Source organism: Electrophorus electricus, chromosome 14 (genome assembly GCF_041902795.1).
Source record: "Electrophorus electricus isolate QZ-2024a chromosome 14, ASM4190279v1, whole genome shotgun sequence".
Classification (NCBI taxonomy): domain Eukaryota; kingdom Metazoa; phylum Chordata; class Actinopteri; order Gymnotiformes; family Gymnotidae; genus Electrophorus; species Electrophorus electricus.
In genome coordinates this window covers 24,861,396-24,875,384 of record NC_137510.1, presented here as the reverse complement: position 1 = coordinate 24,875,384, position 13,989 = coordinate 24,861,396, and the positions used below count along the sequence as shown (strand labels likewise).

The 13,989-nt window shown below is 36.6% G+C and overlaps 1 protein-coding gene across 6 annotated transcripts in view; it reads left to right on the top strand.

Moving 5' to 3' along the window:
- Positions 1-13,989, top strand: part of dnah5l (dynein, axonemal, heavy chain 5 like) — a 69,330-nt gene that overhangs the window by 3,735 nt on the left and 51,606 nt on the right. For 4 of the 6 annotated variants that reach the window (XM_081695794.1, XM_081695795.1, XM_081695797.1 and 1 more), the window contains exons 3-22: positions 340-431; positions 618-806; positions 1,027-1,101; positions 1,187-1,273; positions 2,273-2,344; positions 2,433-2,534; positions 4,511-4,697; positions 4,900-5,065; positions 5,202-5,295; positions 5,406-5,504; positions 5,745-5,926; positions 7,653-7,769; positions 7,980-8,181; positions 8,277-8,372; positions 8,630-8,803; positions 8,905-8,994; positions 11,015-11,170; positions 11,773-11,912; positions 12,021-12,172; positions 12,789-12,996. In XM_081695794.1, the coding sequence (XP_081551920.1) occupies positions 340-431; positions 618-806; positions 1,027-1,101; positions 1,187-1,273; positions 2,273-2,344; positions 2,433-2,534; positions 4,511-4,697; positions 4,900-5,065; positions 5,202-5,295; positions 5,406-5,504; positions 5,745-5,926; positions 7,653-7,769; positions 7,980-8,181; positions 8,277-8,372; positions 8,630-8,803; positions 8,905-8,994; positions 11,015-11,170; positions 11,773-11,912; positions 12,021-12,172; positions 12,789-12,996 (2,680 nt within the window). Of the gene's footprint in view, positions 1-339; positions 432-617; positions 807-1,026; positions 1,102-1,186; positions 1,274-2,272; positions 2,345-2,432; positions 2,535-4,510; positions 4,698-4,899; positions 5,066-5,201; positions 5,296-5,405; positions 5,505-5,744; positions 5,927-7,652; positions 7,770-7,979; positions 8,182-8,276; positions 8,373-8,629; positions 8,804-8,904; positions 8,995-11,014; positions 11,171-11,772; positions 11,913-12,020; positions 12,178-12,788; positions 12,997-13,989 lie in introns of those variants that run through there. The other 2 variants (XM_081695796.1, XM_081695799.1) reach the window with 2 other exon arrangements.

The following is a 13,989-nucleotide window of genomic DNA, read 5'->3' as shown; positions in this document are numbered from 1 at the left end:
TCGTGACAAGCATGTCTTTCGGTTCCTCCTTTATTATTACTATATGTCAACTTCTAAGTGCAGTGCATTTGTTTACTTGCAGTTTCTTGCTTGCTTTTATGACAAGATGGATCCTATATTAGTGGTGGTTAAATTTCTGATGTTAGCGCACTTTGTAGGTGCGCAATGAGTGTTGGGTTGGGAGTCAGTAAGATACTCCTCAAGATCCTGCAGCATAGTTGCACAGAATTTCAAGATGTTGAACAATGTGTTGTAATGATCAATTATTATTAAAGATAATAACTAACAATGCTATTTTTTTTATCACATCAGTGACATTTATTTTTCAATTACTGATAGGTGTGAGTGGACACAGAAGAATAGGGGCTCAAAAGCCTAAATACAGCAATCAAACCCAGGCAGTCCTCTCCTCCCCCACAGCCATTACTGCCGTGAGTGCAAAGTCTTCAAGAAGTCATTGAAAATGTGCCCGTAACACTGTAGCTCATAATCCGTAACACTGTAGCTCATAATCCGTAACACTATATTTTATAATCCGTAACACTGTAGCTCATAATCCAACTGCTTAACTGAATTCTCAAATTTATGATATACAGCAAATTTCCTTACATTTTCAGGCGGCTGGGAAACGCTCCTTGGTACTAACTAACGAAGCAAGGAAGGAGATGGTGAAGCAGGCCAGAGCTCTAAAAGATGAGCGTAAGGCCATGCTGGACAGCAGACACAGATACCTCATTGGCAAGATTGCCAGTGGAGTCAACCTGGGTGAGGCAGAAGTGGAAGAGAATCTTGTTTCTGATGATAAGGTGGGCCAGATATGGTGACTCTCTCACTCTGCCTATGACGACTGCCTTTTACTTTACTTTACATATACGGGACCTTCCATACCTCTCGTATTATTTTGCTCATGAATTTACTGCTTTATAACTCATTAAGCTTTTACTCTGTTTGCTTTGTTGCTGAATTGCTGAATTGCTAGAGGCCTAGAAAACAATGCTGAACATATTATCATTTGTTTGTTTACAGTTTTGCATGATTGATGACTTTTTTTCTGCCCATGGATCAAAGAGATTACTTTTCTACTATCAAGCAGTGCAGCTGGTAAATCTTAATGCTGAACTTAAACTTAACTGCAAAATATTCTTAAACAGTTAATCAAGTAATGTCTTCTCACTCTGCTTCTCAGTCCCATGGGAATGCATCCTCTTGGACAGACTCTGTCAGTGGAACCTTTGGACAGAAAAAACTATTCATCACTACTGGCACTACCGAGGTAGAAATGAATAATTTCTCATTTGTGGACACAGAATTACAGGATATTCTTCAGCACTTAGAGGTTCACAGAAGTATTAACCACAATTATTGAACAATTATTATTGTTCTATTATGGAAAATATGACAGAATCTTGAAGTAAAGTTAAAAACTTAAACTGTAAGAAAAATGTAAACTTAAAAAATTGCCAGTATCATATAAACTATTATTTCCTTTGAAACTTTATGTAACAGTGAGCGGTAAGGAGGCGGACGCATGTGTGGAGATTTATTATGGGCAAATCCAGAGCCGTAGTCATTAGAACAGTCCAGGGTCAGTGAGCGGGAATACATCGTAAACACAAACTCACGGCTGGTTATATCAAACAGGCTAGGACTCACACAGAGGCTAGGTTTAACGAAAACTAAATTAACACAAGGCTAGGAATAACATACAGACAGAGAAACCACAAAGCTCGGAAACGAACAAAGGCTAGGATTAACACAAACAGCGGGTAGGCTTTAACACAGACTAGGATTCACAATAACCAGCAAAAACACAGGGAACAAGACAGGGTTTAAATCCAAGTACAAATAAGAATTTCACAAGGCACTGGTGCTACAAATGAAGGGCAGAGGAAATGAAACACAGAAACAAAATAAAGACAAGAGACATGGAAACCATGACAACAAAGATGCTAGGGAGTGGCCAATCACAACACTTTAATTTTATAGGAGAAGGAACAAGTACTCACACTATACATCTGCCACTGAACTTAAGATTTTATTTCAAATAATTAGGGGGCATGTTATTCACCCATTCATCATGAAATATTCACACAGTGTAATGGACTGCTGTTGTTTTTACACAGTTTAAAAAATTACAAATGAAATGGTTTTCTTATGATATTGATAATATGTTGTTACATGTGAATATATTGCATCATTGTTTTGAGTTTGTTGCTATGGGGAAAAAACTGGCCTATTGCTTCCACTGATTGTGAAATGAAATCCATTACAGAACCTGAATGGCTTTTGTTTGTTTTTCCTGCGGAACACAGGCAAGGCCATAACAACCTCTAATGTATCACAGGTGAGTGGAGTCTCATAAATGACTTTAAATGGCGCCTCTGAGCTGTTGCATTGTCTCCTTCTCATTCGGCATATTGTTTTCTCTGTAGGAGGTGAATTTTGGAATGCTTGACTGCATGGGTGGGCACATTTTGCACAATCTAGAGAAGCTGTTCACTCAAGTCTTATATCCTGCACTCAGTTCACAAGAGGTACTATATGCATACAATTTCATATGGTATAATAAGATAGGCAAAGCTCTTGGTTTTTTTTTTGCCAAAGGCTCACTCGTTGAAATGTAAATATTTTCTTTCCCTCAGAATTTTAATGATTTTGCATGATGAAGCTTATATGTTGATGTACATGAATTATGTGTCGTGTAATATCCCAGTATTTTAAATTGACAACTGCCAATGCAACATATGGTGCATTGCAAATCTGATTTTTAAACCATAAAATGCCTTATTTGGGTATTTTTTTGGTTTATACATTTTAGTATCCAGTTGTGGAGTGCCATGAAACACTACATTTTCCTTATGAAGCAATAGCCATAGCTTGAAAACATTTTTTTTTATTATCCAAAACAACATCAATTGCCCTTATTTATGCAACACTACACAAATATTATCATTGTGTTTTGGGAGCACAAAACATAGGCAACAGATATATATTACTTAATGATAAATTAGAAAGTTAGTCTTTGCTTGCATATGCACAATTTCTATAGCTGCCCTTCAAAATACTTAAATTAAAAAAATAATAATAATCAAAGTATTCTTTATTGAGTGCAAACTGTGTGTACAAACACCTGTATAGGGCATAATGTGTTGCACTCTGATGATATAGAACAAATGATAAATACAGGGGCTGTGCCTTGATCCATTTACTAGTTCCATATGTGGAGAATCAGTACATAGAAAATACTAATTTAGACATTAGCTAGGAAGCTGATGGAAGAAATATTGAGACACTGAAAGATCAATTACATGACATATTTTTATATTTAAAATGACTTGATGCAATGTTTGCCAGTTGGCAACCCACTAAAATTAGCTAAATATGCAATTTATACCAGAAATACCAGACTTAACAAAAACAAACCAAACAATTTTTTTTATTTAAATGTTTTTTTTAACCTCATATGGCTTGCTGAAATATGTCTTCAGTATGATTAAACAACAGCCTAGCTAACTGAACTAAATGCTATTTCATGTAATGATAATGTTATTATGCTGTTTTAGGAACAGATGCAGTTTGTATAATACAACCAGGAGTGAAGAGTGAAGTCCTTCTTACAGGAAAACAATCTTTCAAAACTGTTAACTATGTGTTAACAGCTTTAACCTCTTTAATTTTTACTGAATTTCATATATGGATTGTAGTGTAAACTTGTTTAAAATAACTGTGCATTGAAACAAGCATTGATTTGAGCACATCTGGTAAATCATTGTTATTGGACAGAACAGGTCAGATGCTCATGTGTAAAAGGAATTAATTTACTAACCAAGGGAATGAAGCTAGAGGGAGAAGCCAAAAAACCAGAGAGAGAAAACGACAGGGCAAACACATTCAGAGGGAAGACAAAAGGCAAAAATCCAAAAGCACGACAGGGTCTAAACACATTATAGGCAAATGGAATAAACCACTCTGTTCACACTTGGAAACTTAGTGGCAATACTCTGCAAAATCACATGGAAACAGACAGGTATATAGGCATGGATAATGGGAAACAGGTGAAATCAATATTCTGGTTAGGATGAATGAGTAAATAATCGGTGACTGGTTAAATGTTGTTCCTTGCTGTGAATGGGATTCTGGGAAATGTAGTGATGTTGATTTTTATCAGAGCTCAGAGAAACTGGTTGCATGACAAGTATGATTGTATAAATACACCAAAGATAAAACTGATGGATAATGAAAATACCGGTGAAATTAGTGCGCTCGTTTTATGATTAGGTTTCATCATATGCAGCTGTAATGAATAAAAGCTATTTAAAAGAAAGCATTTTCTGCTATATATGTTAGATGTCACATACAGACCCATTTGACCCAGAGAATTATGGCAATGGGCTACCAGTGTAGAAAGAGAATTCCATTCATTTTACTGGAAAACCTAATCCAGCAATGTTTTGGTCTTATTTATGAAAGGGGTTTCTATTTATTCTATTGAATTTGCTTTCTTTTCCAGGATTGGGGGATTATGAAAGAGGGTCAGAAGGACTCTCATGTTCAGGACTTCCTGGCCTCTGTGCATAGGTTTATCTACAGTCTGTCTTCAGCTAGGAGAAACCTGGAGGAAAAGTTTCAGCTTCACAGTGTGGCATCTGCTCCAGATCTCAGCCATCTTCAGGAACCTACAGATTATATCAATGCTGGTAAAAAGCATTCACATTATAAGTAAATTGAATTTACACAAAGTTAAGACTGTAAAACATTTCTGAAAGCAATGATTTTTTCCTTGCACTTCTAAATTTCTAAATTCCTTCAAACTGTGAATAGTAGCTCGCATCAATGTAACAGTATTTGTGTTTGTGTTTGTATTGTATCTAGTGTATGCCTTATGACTCTCATCCCTAGCAAATAATTCTGAACTGGTGGAGGTTCTGGAAGGGGTGCTATTGCACTGGGCCAAACAGATTGAGCAGGTGCTTGCTGAGAGTGAGCAGATGAGGAAGGAGGCAGATGACACTGGGCCCTCGGTAGAGCTTGAACATTGGAAAAGCCGAATGAACACCTTCACCTGGTAGGAAACGAGCTTTGTCCATGTTTGTTCATTTGATGGATTTAAAGGTTTTTTAGAAAAGGCTAATGAAAAATGTATCCTTATTTGATATATGTGCTCCACTACATAGTATGAAATAGTGTGTGTATTTTGACAGTCTTTTGGATGAAATAAAACAACCCCAGGTGAAGAAAATTATTGGAGTGCTACAGGTGGCCAAGTCCAAGACCCTGATTAAATGGAAAGAACTGGTTAGGTCATATGGTTATTGCCTTCATTAAGCTTATGTATTTGAAAGAACCCTCTTTTGAGTTAAAATGGTAATGATGGCTTGTATGACAGAGGATTTTTTTATTCGTAGGATGGAAACATCACAGTTGTTGCCAATGAGGCCAAAGATAATGTGAAATATCTTTACACATTAGAAAAGTTCTTTAGGGTATTGGGGAAGTGCACTCCGGTAAGATTCAAATCTATAAATTCAAACTAGCAATTCTAACTAATACTAGGTAATACTATTGAATGGGTTAAATAAAACTAGTGAGCTCTAGAGTTATAGAATAATGCCTAGCATTATGTCATACAGAGTCCTTGATGTTTGAGTTGTAATCAGATGTTTAATGATTCAGGCTTTATTTATCAGATAGTACTTGGCTTGCGTTAGATGCCTTTGACATGCATCCATGTCTTGCTTCTTCAGACTGATATGCTGGAACATATCCCCAGTCTACTAAACAGCATTCGTTTGATCCAAAGTGTGTCGCGGTACTACAATACCTCTGAGCACATGACATCCCTCTTTGTGAAGGTCACCAATCAAATGGTAACAACATGCAAGGCCTACCTTTGCCAAGGAGTGGCGAGAATATGGGACATGGACAGGTGAGCCTTGTTGAGTTAATTTGGCACAGTGCTCCTATTAAAGTTGTTGTCCTTTTTTGATCCTGATAGCCCAAGATTTGGCTGCCCTCAGCTCTTTCAATGCTCATTGTGACTCCACAGCAGAATTAGAAATGATAAATAATAATAAAAAAAGTGATAAATAATATGAAAGTTGAAATGAGCTAACTTAAATCTCTTACACCTACAGCTGAACAACTAATGCTGCCAATCACTGGAGTTAATGTATGATATAGCTTCTTATTTATGTTGAGTTGATGCTCACACTGCAATGCAGATATGACTCTCATACAGATAGCTTGCTAGCTAATGGCAAAGATTCAAGAGACATATTTAAAAGAATAGACTTCTCAGCATTTGCATCCATTTCAGCTGGTTTCCTAGTGTGTTTATCTACAGTGAAAAGCTGTCATAGAATAAGAAGGGTTTTCCTCTTACCCCAAATTAAATCAATCAGCCAAGACATATTGGGTTACTCATGTTTTCTTTATAACTTGTGCACTGGATCTATGGCAAGTGCTAAAATATCTTTTCAGTAAACACATGCTCAGAGCTTCACAAATGATGTGTTTTAGGATGTATTATGACTGCTCCCTATAAAAATGAACAAAATGTTTCCGTATAGCTGAATGTTATTTATTGTTGGCCACTATCACTTTCTCTTAGCACTTAATTTGGCATTATTCCATGCTGTATAATAAGAAGTTGGGTTGTTAAATTTCACAACACAGATGCACAAAAGGCTACTGATAAGAAGCTAAGTTAGTATAGCCAAGGTCAGAAATATTAATTATTTTTAATGGCCCTGCACATGTTTTTTAAAATTTGTGAAAAAAACAATGTCTGCGAAGAATGTTATACATTCCAATTACCTTCCAATTTTTTCACCCTAAAATGACATTATAAGGAACATTTTGAATTTTGTTTTTTCTCTGTCACCATTTACCATACTACTGTTTGGGCATAGACCAGAGCGGATTGACTGACCTCCTCGTGTCAAACATAATCACCCTAGTCAGTATGGTGTAGGCTGGAAATCAGATCACATCAATGTGATCTGACTGTTAGAGGTCTCGGTCAACAGCAGAAGCCGTGCCATGTTTAAATAGATGCAAATCTAAATTTAGAAGAATTTTAGATAATATACATTGTCTAAAATGATCATATATTTTGTATAAATGATCAGAACAAAAAAAGTACCCATAAAAAGTAGATATTTATTTTGCTTCATAAAAAGTGAATAGGTTTTCAGTCTTGAACAGCAGTTTGTATGTGTCTTTTTTTGTCATTACCATTCATCAACAACTACGCATTAATGTTTACTATCTCTCACAGTTGGTTAAAGGTACTTTAGATGGCATCTTGGTCCCTTTGAGGAATTGTTCATCAGTGTTTTCTGAATATTGTCCCCCCTAAAAGTGAACTGAAATATGTGCACAAAGACATAATTATTTAATTATATCCCGACTGCTAGAGGATAGCATTGTGGTATAAACTTGAGATCAAACTAGTAATTAATATTACTATTAGTAGTAGCATTATTAGTAGCAGTAATGGTAAATCTGTAAAATTATCCCCTCTTCTGTTACTTCTGTTATGGTAAATCATCTTCTCTTCTGTTACTTCTGTTATGTACTGCAAACAGAATCATGCAGAATAATTGTGGCAAGTTATAATCTAATACTTCAACATGTTATTTGCCTTTCAGACAGGAACTGTTAAAGAGGATTAGGGCATGTCAGCAACTGAACCAGGAGTACCGCCAATGTTTCCTGAGAGTGTGGGAAGAGCTACCCCACCCCTCTGGCCACCACTTTGATTTTAGGTATATTTAAAAAAGGTGTTGAGAAGTTCAAGCAGTATTCATTAAGAAGATAGAAAGCATCATGTTTTCAGTACCTTCAGTATATTCCTAATGTAAACCTTTTCTGTGTTTGATCATTCAGAATATGCTATATTCATTTACTTTTATGTACTTATGCTTGTGCCTTTTACAATGAATTAAGTGTAACTATTTTTTTTCTGAATTTCGCAGTGAGAATTATATATTTGGAAAGTTCAATACATTCTGTAAACGCCTGGAGAATATTGTAGATATGGCTATGACCTTAGAAGCTCTCTCGGGTTTGCATTTGATAAAAGTGGAGGGCATTGAGAAAATACATGTACGATATCAAGCCATCATAACTAGCATCAAGTCTAAGTCATACAATGTGTTGGACCACCACAGAGTGGAGGTACATGTCAGAAGTCATATTCTGGATATTGTTTCATTTTTATAGAATGCTAAATTTATGGGATGTGCATGCCGACAAATGCAATACTTTTTCAGTTTAACAGTGACTACCTGGAGTTCAAAAGTCAGATACAAGGGTTGTATCAGTCTCTTCACACAATGATGGATACCTTTTTTCAACAGCCACTTTCTGTGAGGATTTATCTAATAACATATGTGCAATAATAATTACAAATGTATAAAATATTGGGATGACTTTAAAGATGTTTACTAAATACTATATGTAAATGTTTAATAAAACTTGACATTAAATAATGAATGACCCCTAAAGGCATTTAAAGATTAGTGAGTAAATCACAATTTAAAAATTGATAATCCTAATTTTCTTATATTTAAATTAAAAAGATGTATAGAGTTACTTCTACTCAGAGTGTTTTGTCGATCCTAAGACTGAACAGGTTCTGGATCTGTTGTCAAAGTTTGAGAATGCTGTTGGTAACCAGATGGACCTCAGTGACAAATACACAATTGTTCTGCACCGATTTGCCTGTGACTTGGAGCAGGTCCGAAAACTCTACCATAAACACAAAGACTGTCCTCCTATTCCACGAAACATTCCCCCTGTAAGTGAAAGATACTTAATTGGCTATGTAGTCCTGCCAACTAAAGCTCAGCAAAATGCTGATTTGTACTTCTGTCTTCTCTTCTCTTTTGTCATCTGTAGGTGGCTGGGAAAATAATGTGGTCACGACAGTTGTTCAGAAAAATTGAGTCAACAATGGAAATCCTAAAAGATAAACTGGAAATCTTAAGGGTAATGAAAAATATACAATATACAACCCATATAAAATGTGTGTGGTATTTCTGTCCTTTGTCGTTTTCACCTCTGTGTCATTACCCCCTATTCTAGTTGTGCATTTATACCTACTGTTATCCTCTCTTTGTTCATTGGGCATTGTTTTTCCCAAATATCTTGTGCTTCATAGTCTTCCTGTAGCATTTTACACTTTGTAAGCTCTGCCTGCCTCCAAGCTGGCACATATCAACCCCTTTCTTATCTGCCCTCCTGAGCAGCTATGGAAATGCCTTGTATTCCACCTTTGGTAAATGAGTTCATCTTTTCATCTATGCATCTTGAAACTGACTTAACTCTCTGTGGTCCAGAGTTATCCTTTGTTTCAAGTAATATTGTATCACTGCTTGCCAGAATCTTCATTTTCACATGTTCCTTGTTTTTCTTTCTTCTACATGCTTTGTTTTCATTTATACACCATGCCCCCACACAGGTGACCCATATGTCACATGTGCCTGGTGTGTCCCTCGTTCTGTCCTGCGTAAAACCCATTCTACTGTAACTAATGTCAGTTGTCTTGCCTTGTTTTCCTAGTTTGTCTGCCTTGTTTTGTTTACCGGTATTACCAGTACTTTTCTGTGTTAACTTTCATTTTATTTCAATAAAATCCATTCCTTTGCTTTAAAGGGTTTGCGCCTGCATCCTGTTCCCTTTTTTGCCTTCACTCAATGTCACAAATATACGTGTTCTATTTTAAATGCTCTAGTATTACATCAATGCTTCATGTTGCCAACAATGCTTCAAACCAAAGGGTTAATTGATTGATGACCCTCTCTGTATTGGGCTGTACCAGCATATTGATGCACTTATGCATGTGCACATATATAACACACAAAGACACTTACCTAAGAAACAAAGAACTTGGGTGAGCACATTGGAGCTGGATCAAGGGCCATATCCTCATGGATGTTATATACAAAGATCGACCACGTTATTAAAACCACTGAGAGGGGAAGTGAATTACATTGATTATCTTGTTACAATGACATCTGTCAAGGGGTGGGATATATTAGGCAGAAATATATACATTTCAAGAACAAACAGGTCTTGAAGTTGATCTGTTGGAAGCAGGAAAAATAGGTAAATGTGAAGATCTGCACCATTTTGATGAAGGCCAAGAACTGGACGATAGAGCAATGGAAGAAGGTGGCTTTATCTGGTGAATCATGTTTTCCTTTACATCAAGTGGGTGCATGTGTGTCACTTACCTGAGGAAGAAATGGCACCAGGATGAACTATAGGAAGAAGGCATGCTTGTGAAGGCAGTGTGATGCTCTGGGCAATACTGGGAAACCTTGAGTCCTGGCATTCATGTGGATAGTACTTTGACATAGACCACAACCCTAAACATTCTTGAAGACCATGTACACCACTTCATGACAATAGTATTCCCTAATAGCAGTGGCATCTTTCAGCAGGAAAATGCATTCTGACACACTGGAAAAATTGTTCAGGAATGATTCCAGGACTGTTACATAAAGTTCAAAGTTGACCTTGTTTCCATATTTCCGAGAGCTCAACCCAATCCTTGGGATTTTCCCACACATCTGTGGGATGTTCTGGAAAAACAAGTCCAGTCCATGAAATCCCCACCTTGTCACTTACAGGACATAAAGTATTTGCTGCTGTTTTGATGCCAGATACCATAGGACACCTTCAGAGGTCTTGTAGAATTCATGCCTCAAGCTGTTTGGCAGGACCTACACAATAATAGCAAGGTGGTAATTCTATGACTGATCACTGTATATGTACATGTATCAGTGTGATGGTAAAGCCCTGTACACAAATCTTGCACATTATTTTTATCTCCTCTAGAAGGCCTCATAGCTATTTTTGTGGTTTTTTAAGATACATTTATTTTAACCACTGTTGTCACTAAATATCCATTGCCTCCAGTCAAATAATAGGTGAGGCTGAGAATTTGGTTGAAACCTGCTTTCACATTACATCACATTAATTTAACCTCTTGTGTTTAAATTAGGCACCTGAGGTGAAGAAGATTATCCGAATGTATAACAAAATGGCAGCAGTTCTAGTGGAGTATGAACTGCTGTATTACAGAGGCTGGGTCAGTGCAGTTGAGCTAGGAAAGCAGGGCCTCAGTTCTTCACTTCTCATCAGACACCCAGAAACTAAGGTTTGTGCCATTGTTTTATTTGAGCCTATTTTTTAGTTTATGAGTTCACCTTCTGTCATTTTTGCAAAAGTTAAAACTCCACTGATAATCAAAATGCAGGTGTCACAATAAGCCCAGCTCAAGAAACTAGTCCTTTTGAAAGGTCAGGAAAAGATGTTTTTGGCAATAGTTGTTGGATTCCAGGAATAATGTAGCATATGCAAGAACCACTAGTAAAACCAATATACTGATTCTTAAACTGTTTATTTGAGCAAGATACGAGAATTTGTCACATTAACCAGTTTGGTCATGCAAGTCATGTGTAGCTGTTCACCAAAGAAAGAAACGCAAGAACCAAAATGTTGTATCTGTTTCTTTAGCTTGAAGAAATGGAAAGAAATTTAAGTTTAAATATAAATGAAACTTTCTAAGTAATTTTTAGTTAACCAGTTTGATGACAGTATTTGTTTTTACTCTATTTTCAAGTGCTAATGTAAACCATGAAAATTGCCATTCATCTGATCTGCATACTATCTGCACTATGTGTACATGGTCATATTGGCCACTGATTTTATACACAGTGCCAAATTAGGCTTCGGTTAAAGTTCATTTACCCTTTTCAGGAGATCTATGTGAACTTGGATCCTATTGTGCTGGAGGTACTGGAGGAGGCAAAGTACATGCATAGGTTAGGGGTGCATGTGCCAGAGGTCATCCTCAATATGTATGCTCAAAAAGCTGAGTTGAAAATCCATCAGAACAAGTGAGTGAGCCTGAGAAATGTTTGTAGTTCTTCACTGAAAATCTTAATTTGGCTTTATTAGAACCTTTCATGGATTAACTTCACATGGAAATCTTTCTGTTTCTGTAGATTGATAGAGATGCTACAAGACTTTGAGGCAGCAGTAAAGAGGATCTCTCCCCTGCTGCAGCCCCTGATGAAACCTTTTATTAGTCATGTGGAGACTGCACTTTCTCCTGGACTCATCGCTCTCTCTTGGACCTCTCTAAACATTAGCAGATGTAAGGTATATTGAGGGAATGCACACTGGATGTCCACATGCCTATTGTGAATCCTGTAGTATAATTAGCCAAACCTGTTTCAAATATTTATTCAAGAGATACACTTCAAAAGCACATTTCCAGTGTTTAATTATATAAACCACTTTTATTACTCTAACTTCGCTAGATGTTGTGTTGCACAAACTGGATGATGTACTACACAAATAGCTAGAATAACAAAGGGTTGAACCAATTTCTTTTCAATACTTGCCATTCCTTCTGGTTTGTAACAGCATTTAAGCAAATTAAAACATTTTTCACCTTGAGGAGCGCAGATACTGGGAATCTCCCTAACACCAAACCAAAAAGTATCCAGAATATTAGCATTACTTAAATGGTAAGATTTTAGAATAATCAACCCTTTCTAAAATTTTATATAAAAGGGCAGTTTAGAAAAGAAAAAAGAAAATGGAAGGAATGAACATTGACTTTAAGAAGAAAACCTTCATGGAATGTCCAAAGGCTTTACTATGTGAGACACAGCGGACTGTTAGGTGTTCTCTGTGGTAACTACATTTGTTCTCTATTCTGACTGATTCAGATCATTCTAATTGCAGTTAAATATTTTCTGCTCTAGTTATAGACACTGTTTATGGTGCTCTGCAAGAGTTGGAGCAAGTGGCAAAAGTGAGCATGGACATACTAGAGTGTCGCATTGAGCGGGTTGTGGAGAGCATGTCATGCACCAGCCTTCTAGCCCTTCCTGAGGACGACACAATGGTTCCCCAAGACTTCCTCATCCAGACCGAAAGCATTGTGAGATCGGCAAGACACACGCTGACTGTGTAAGTGGGTTGACTCTTTCCAAATACAATAAATTATATTATTATATAAAAGTTATTCAAGTATGTAAAAAGTAAAAATGAATAATTATATAAATGCATAAATATAGAAATGCATAATTGCATAAAAACTTGACAAACTTATTCTGTTGTTACTATACATTAACATTTATTGCATACTACAAAAGATTAAAACCCATGTTCACGCAAAATTGAGTTTCTTTCAAAAGGAAAAGAACGCATATTAAATCTCTGTGTGTGTGTGTGTGTGTGTGTGTGTGTGTGTGTGTGTGTGTGTGTGTGTGTGTGTGTGTGTGTGTGTGTGTGTGTGTGTGTGTGTGTGTGTGTGTGTGTGTGTGTGTTTAGGGGTTGGCTTTATGTGTTTTTACTGCTATACCAGAAAAACATTTAAACACTTGAAAATATGTTTGTCTGAATGTTTGAAGATGCATAAATAATAATAACAATAATATACACATGACCACATATAAACAGTGAAGAATTTATTACTCACTCACACACACACACACATACACACATGCACACGCACAAAATCCTTTATTCAATCTTAGTATTATTTTTATTAATATGCTCATAATTAAACATCAGTTCCATGCTTTAAGAGACAATGGACAACATGGAAGTATAAGAAGACAGAGGAGCAGATTAGTACATCCTGGGCCACACACAAACCGAGGCAGTCACTCTTTCCCTCTCCCCTCACATCAAATTCAAGGAGCACCCGAATGCTCCCTAACACAAAACATGTCTGAGCCAAAGAATGAAAAAGTGCATACATTAGCACATTACTCCTCCATTATGAATATTTCATTATCCTCATTGAGCATGCAGAATGAAATCTTAACTTTAGCGACAGACTTCAAATGATCAATGTCCAGCTCTTTAACAAGCACTGACTCAATGGCCAGCAGTGACAGCGTGATGAGTCATCTTTAACGCATGCTAGTTCTGAGTTTGAACTTAATCTTTCGATTA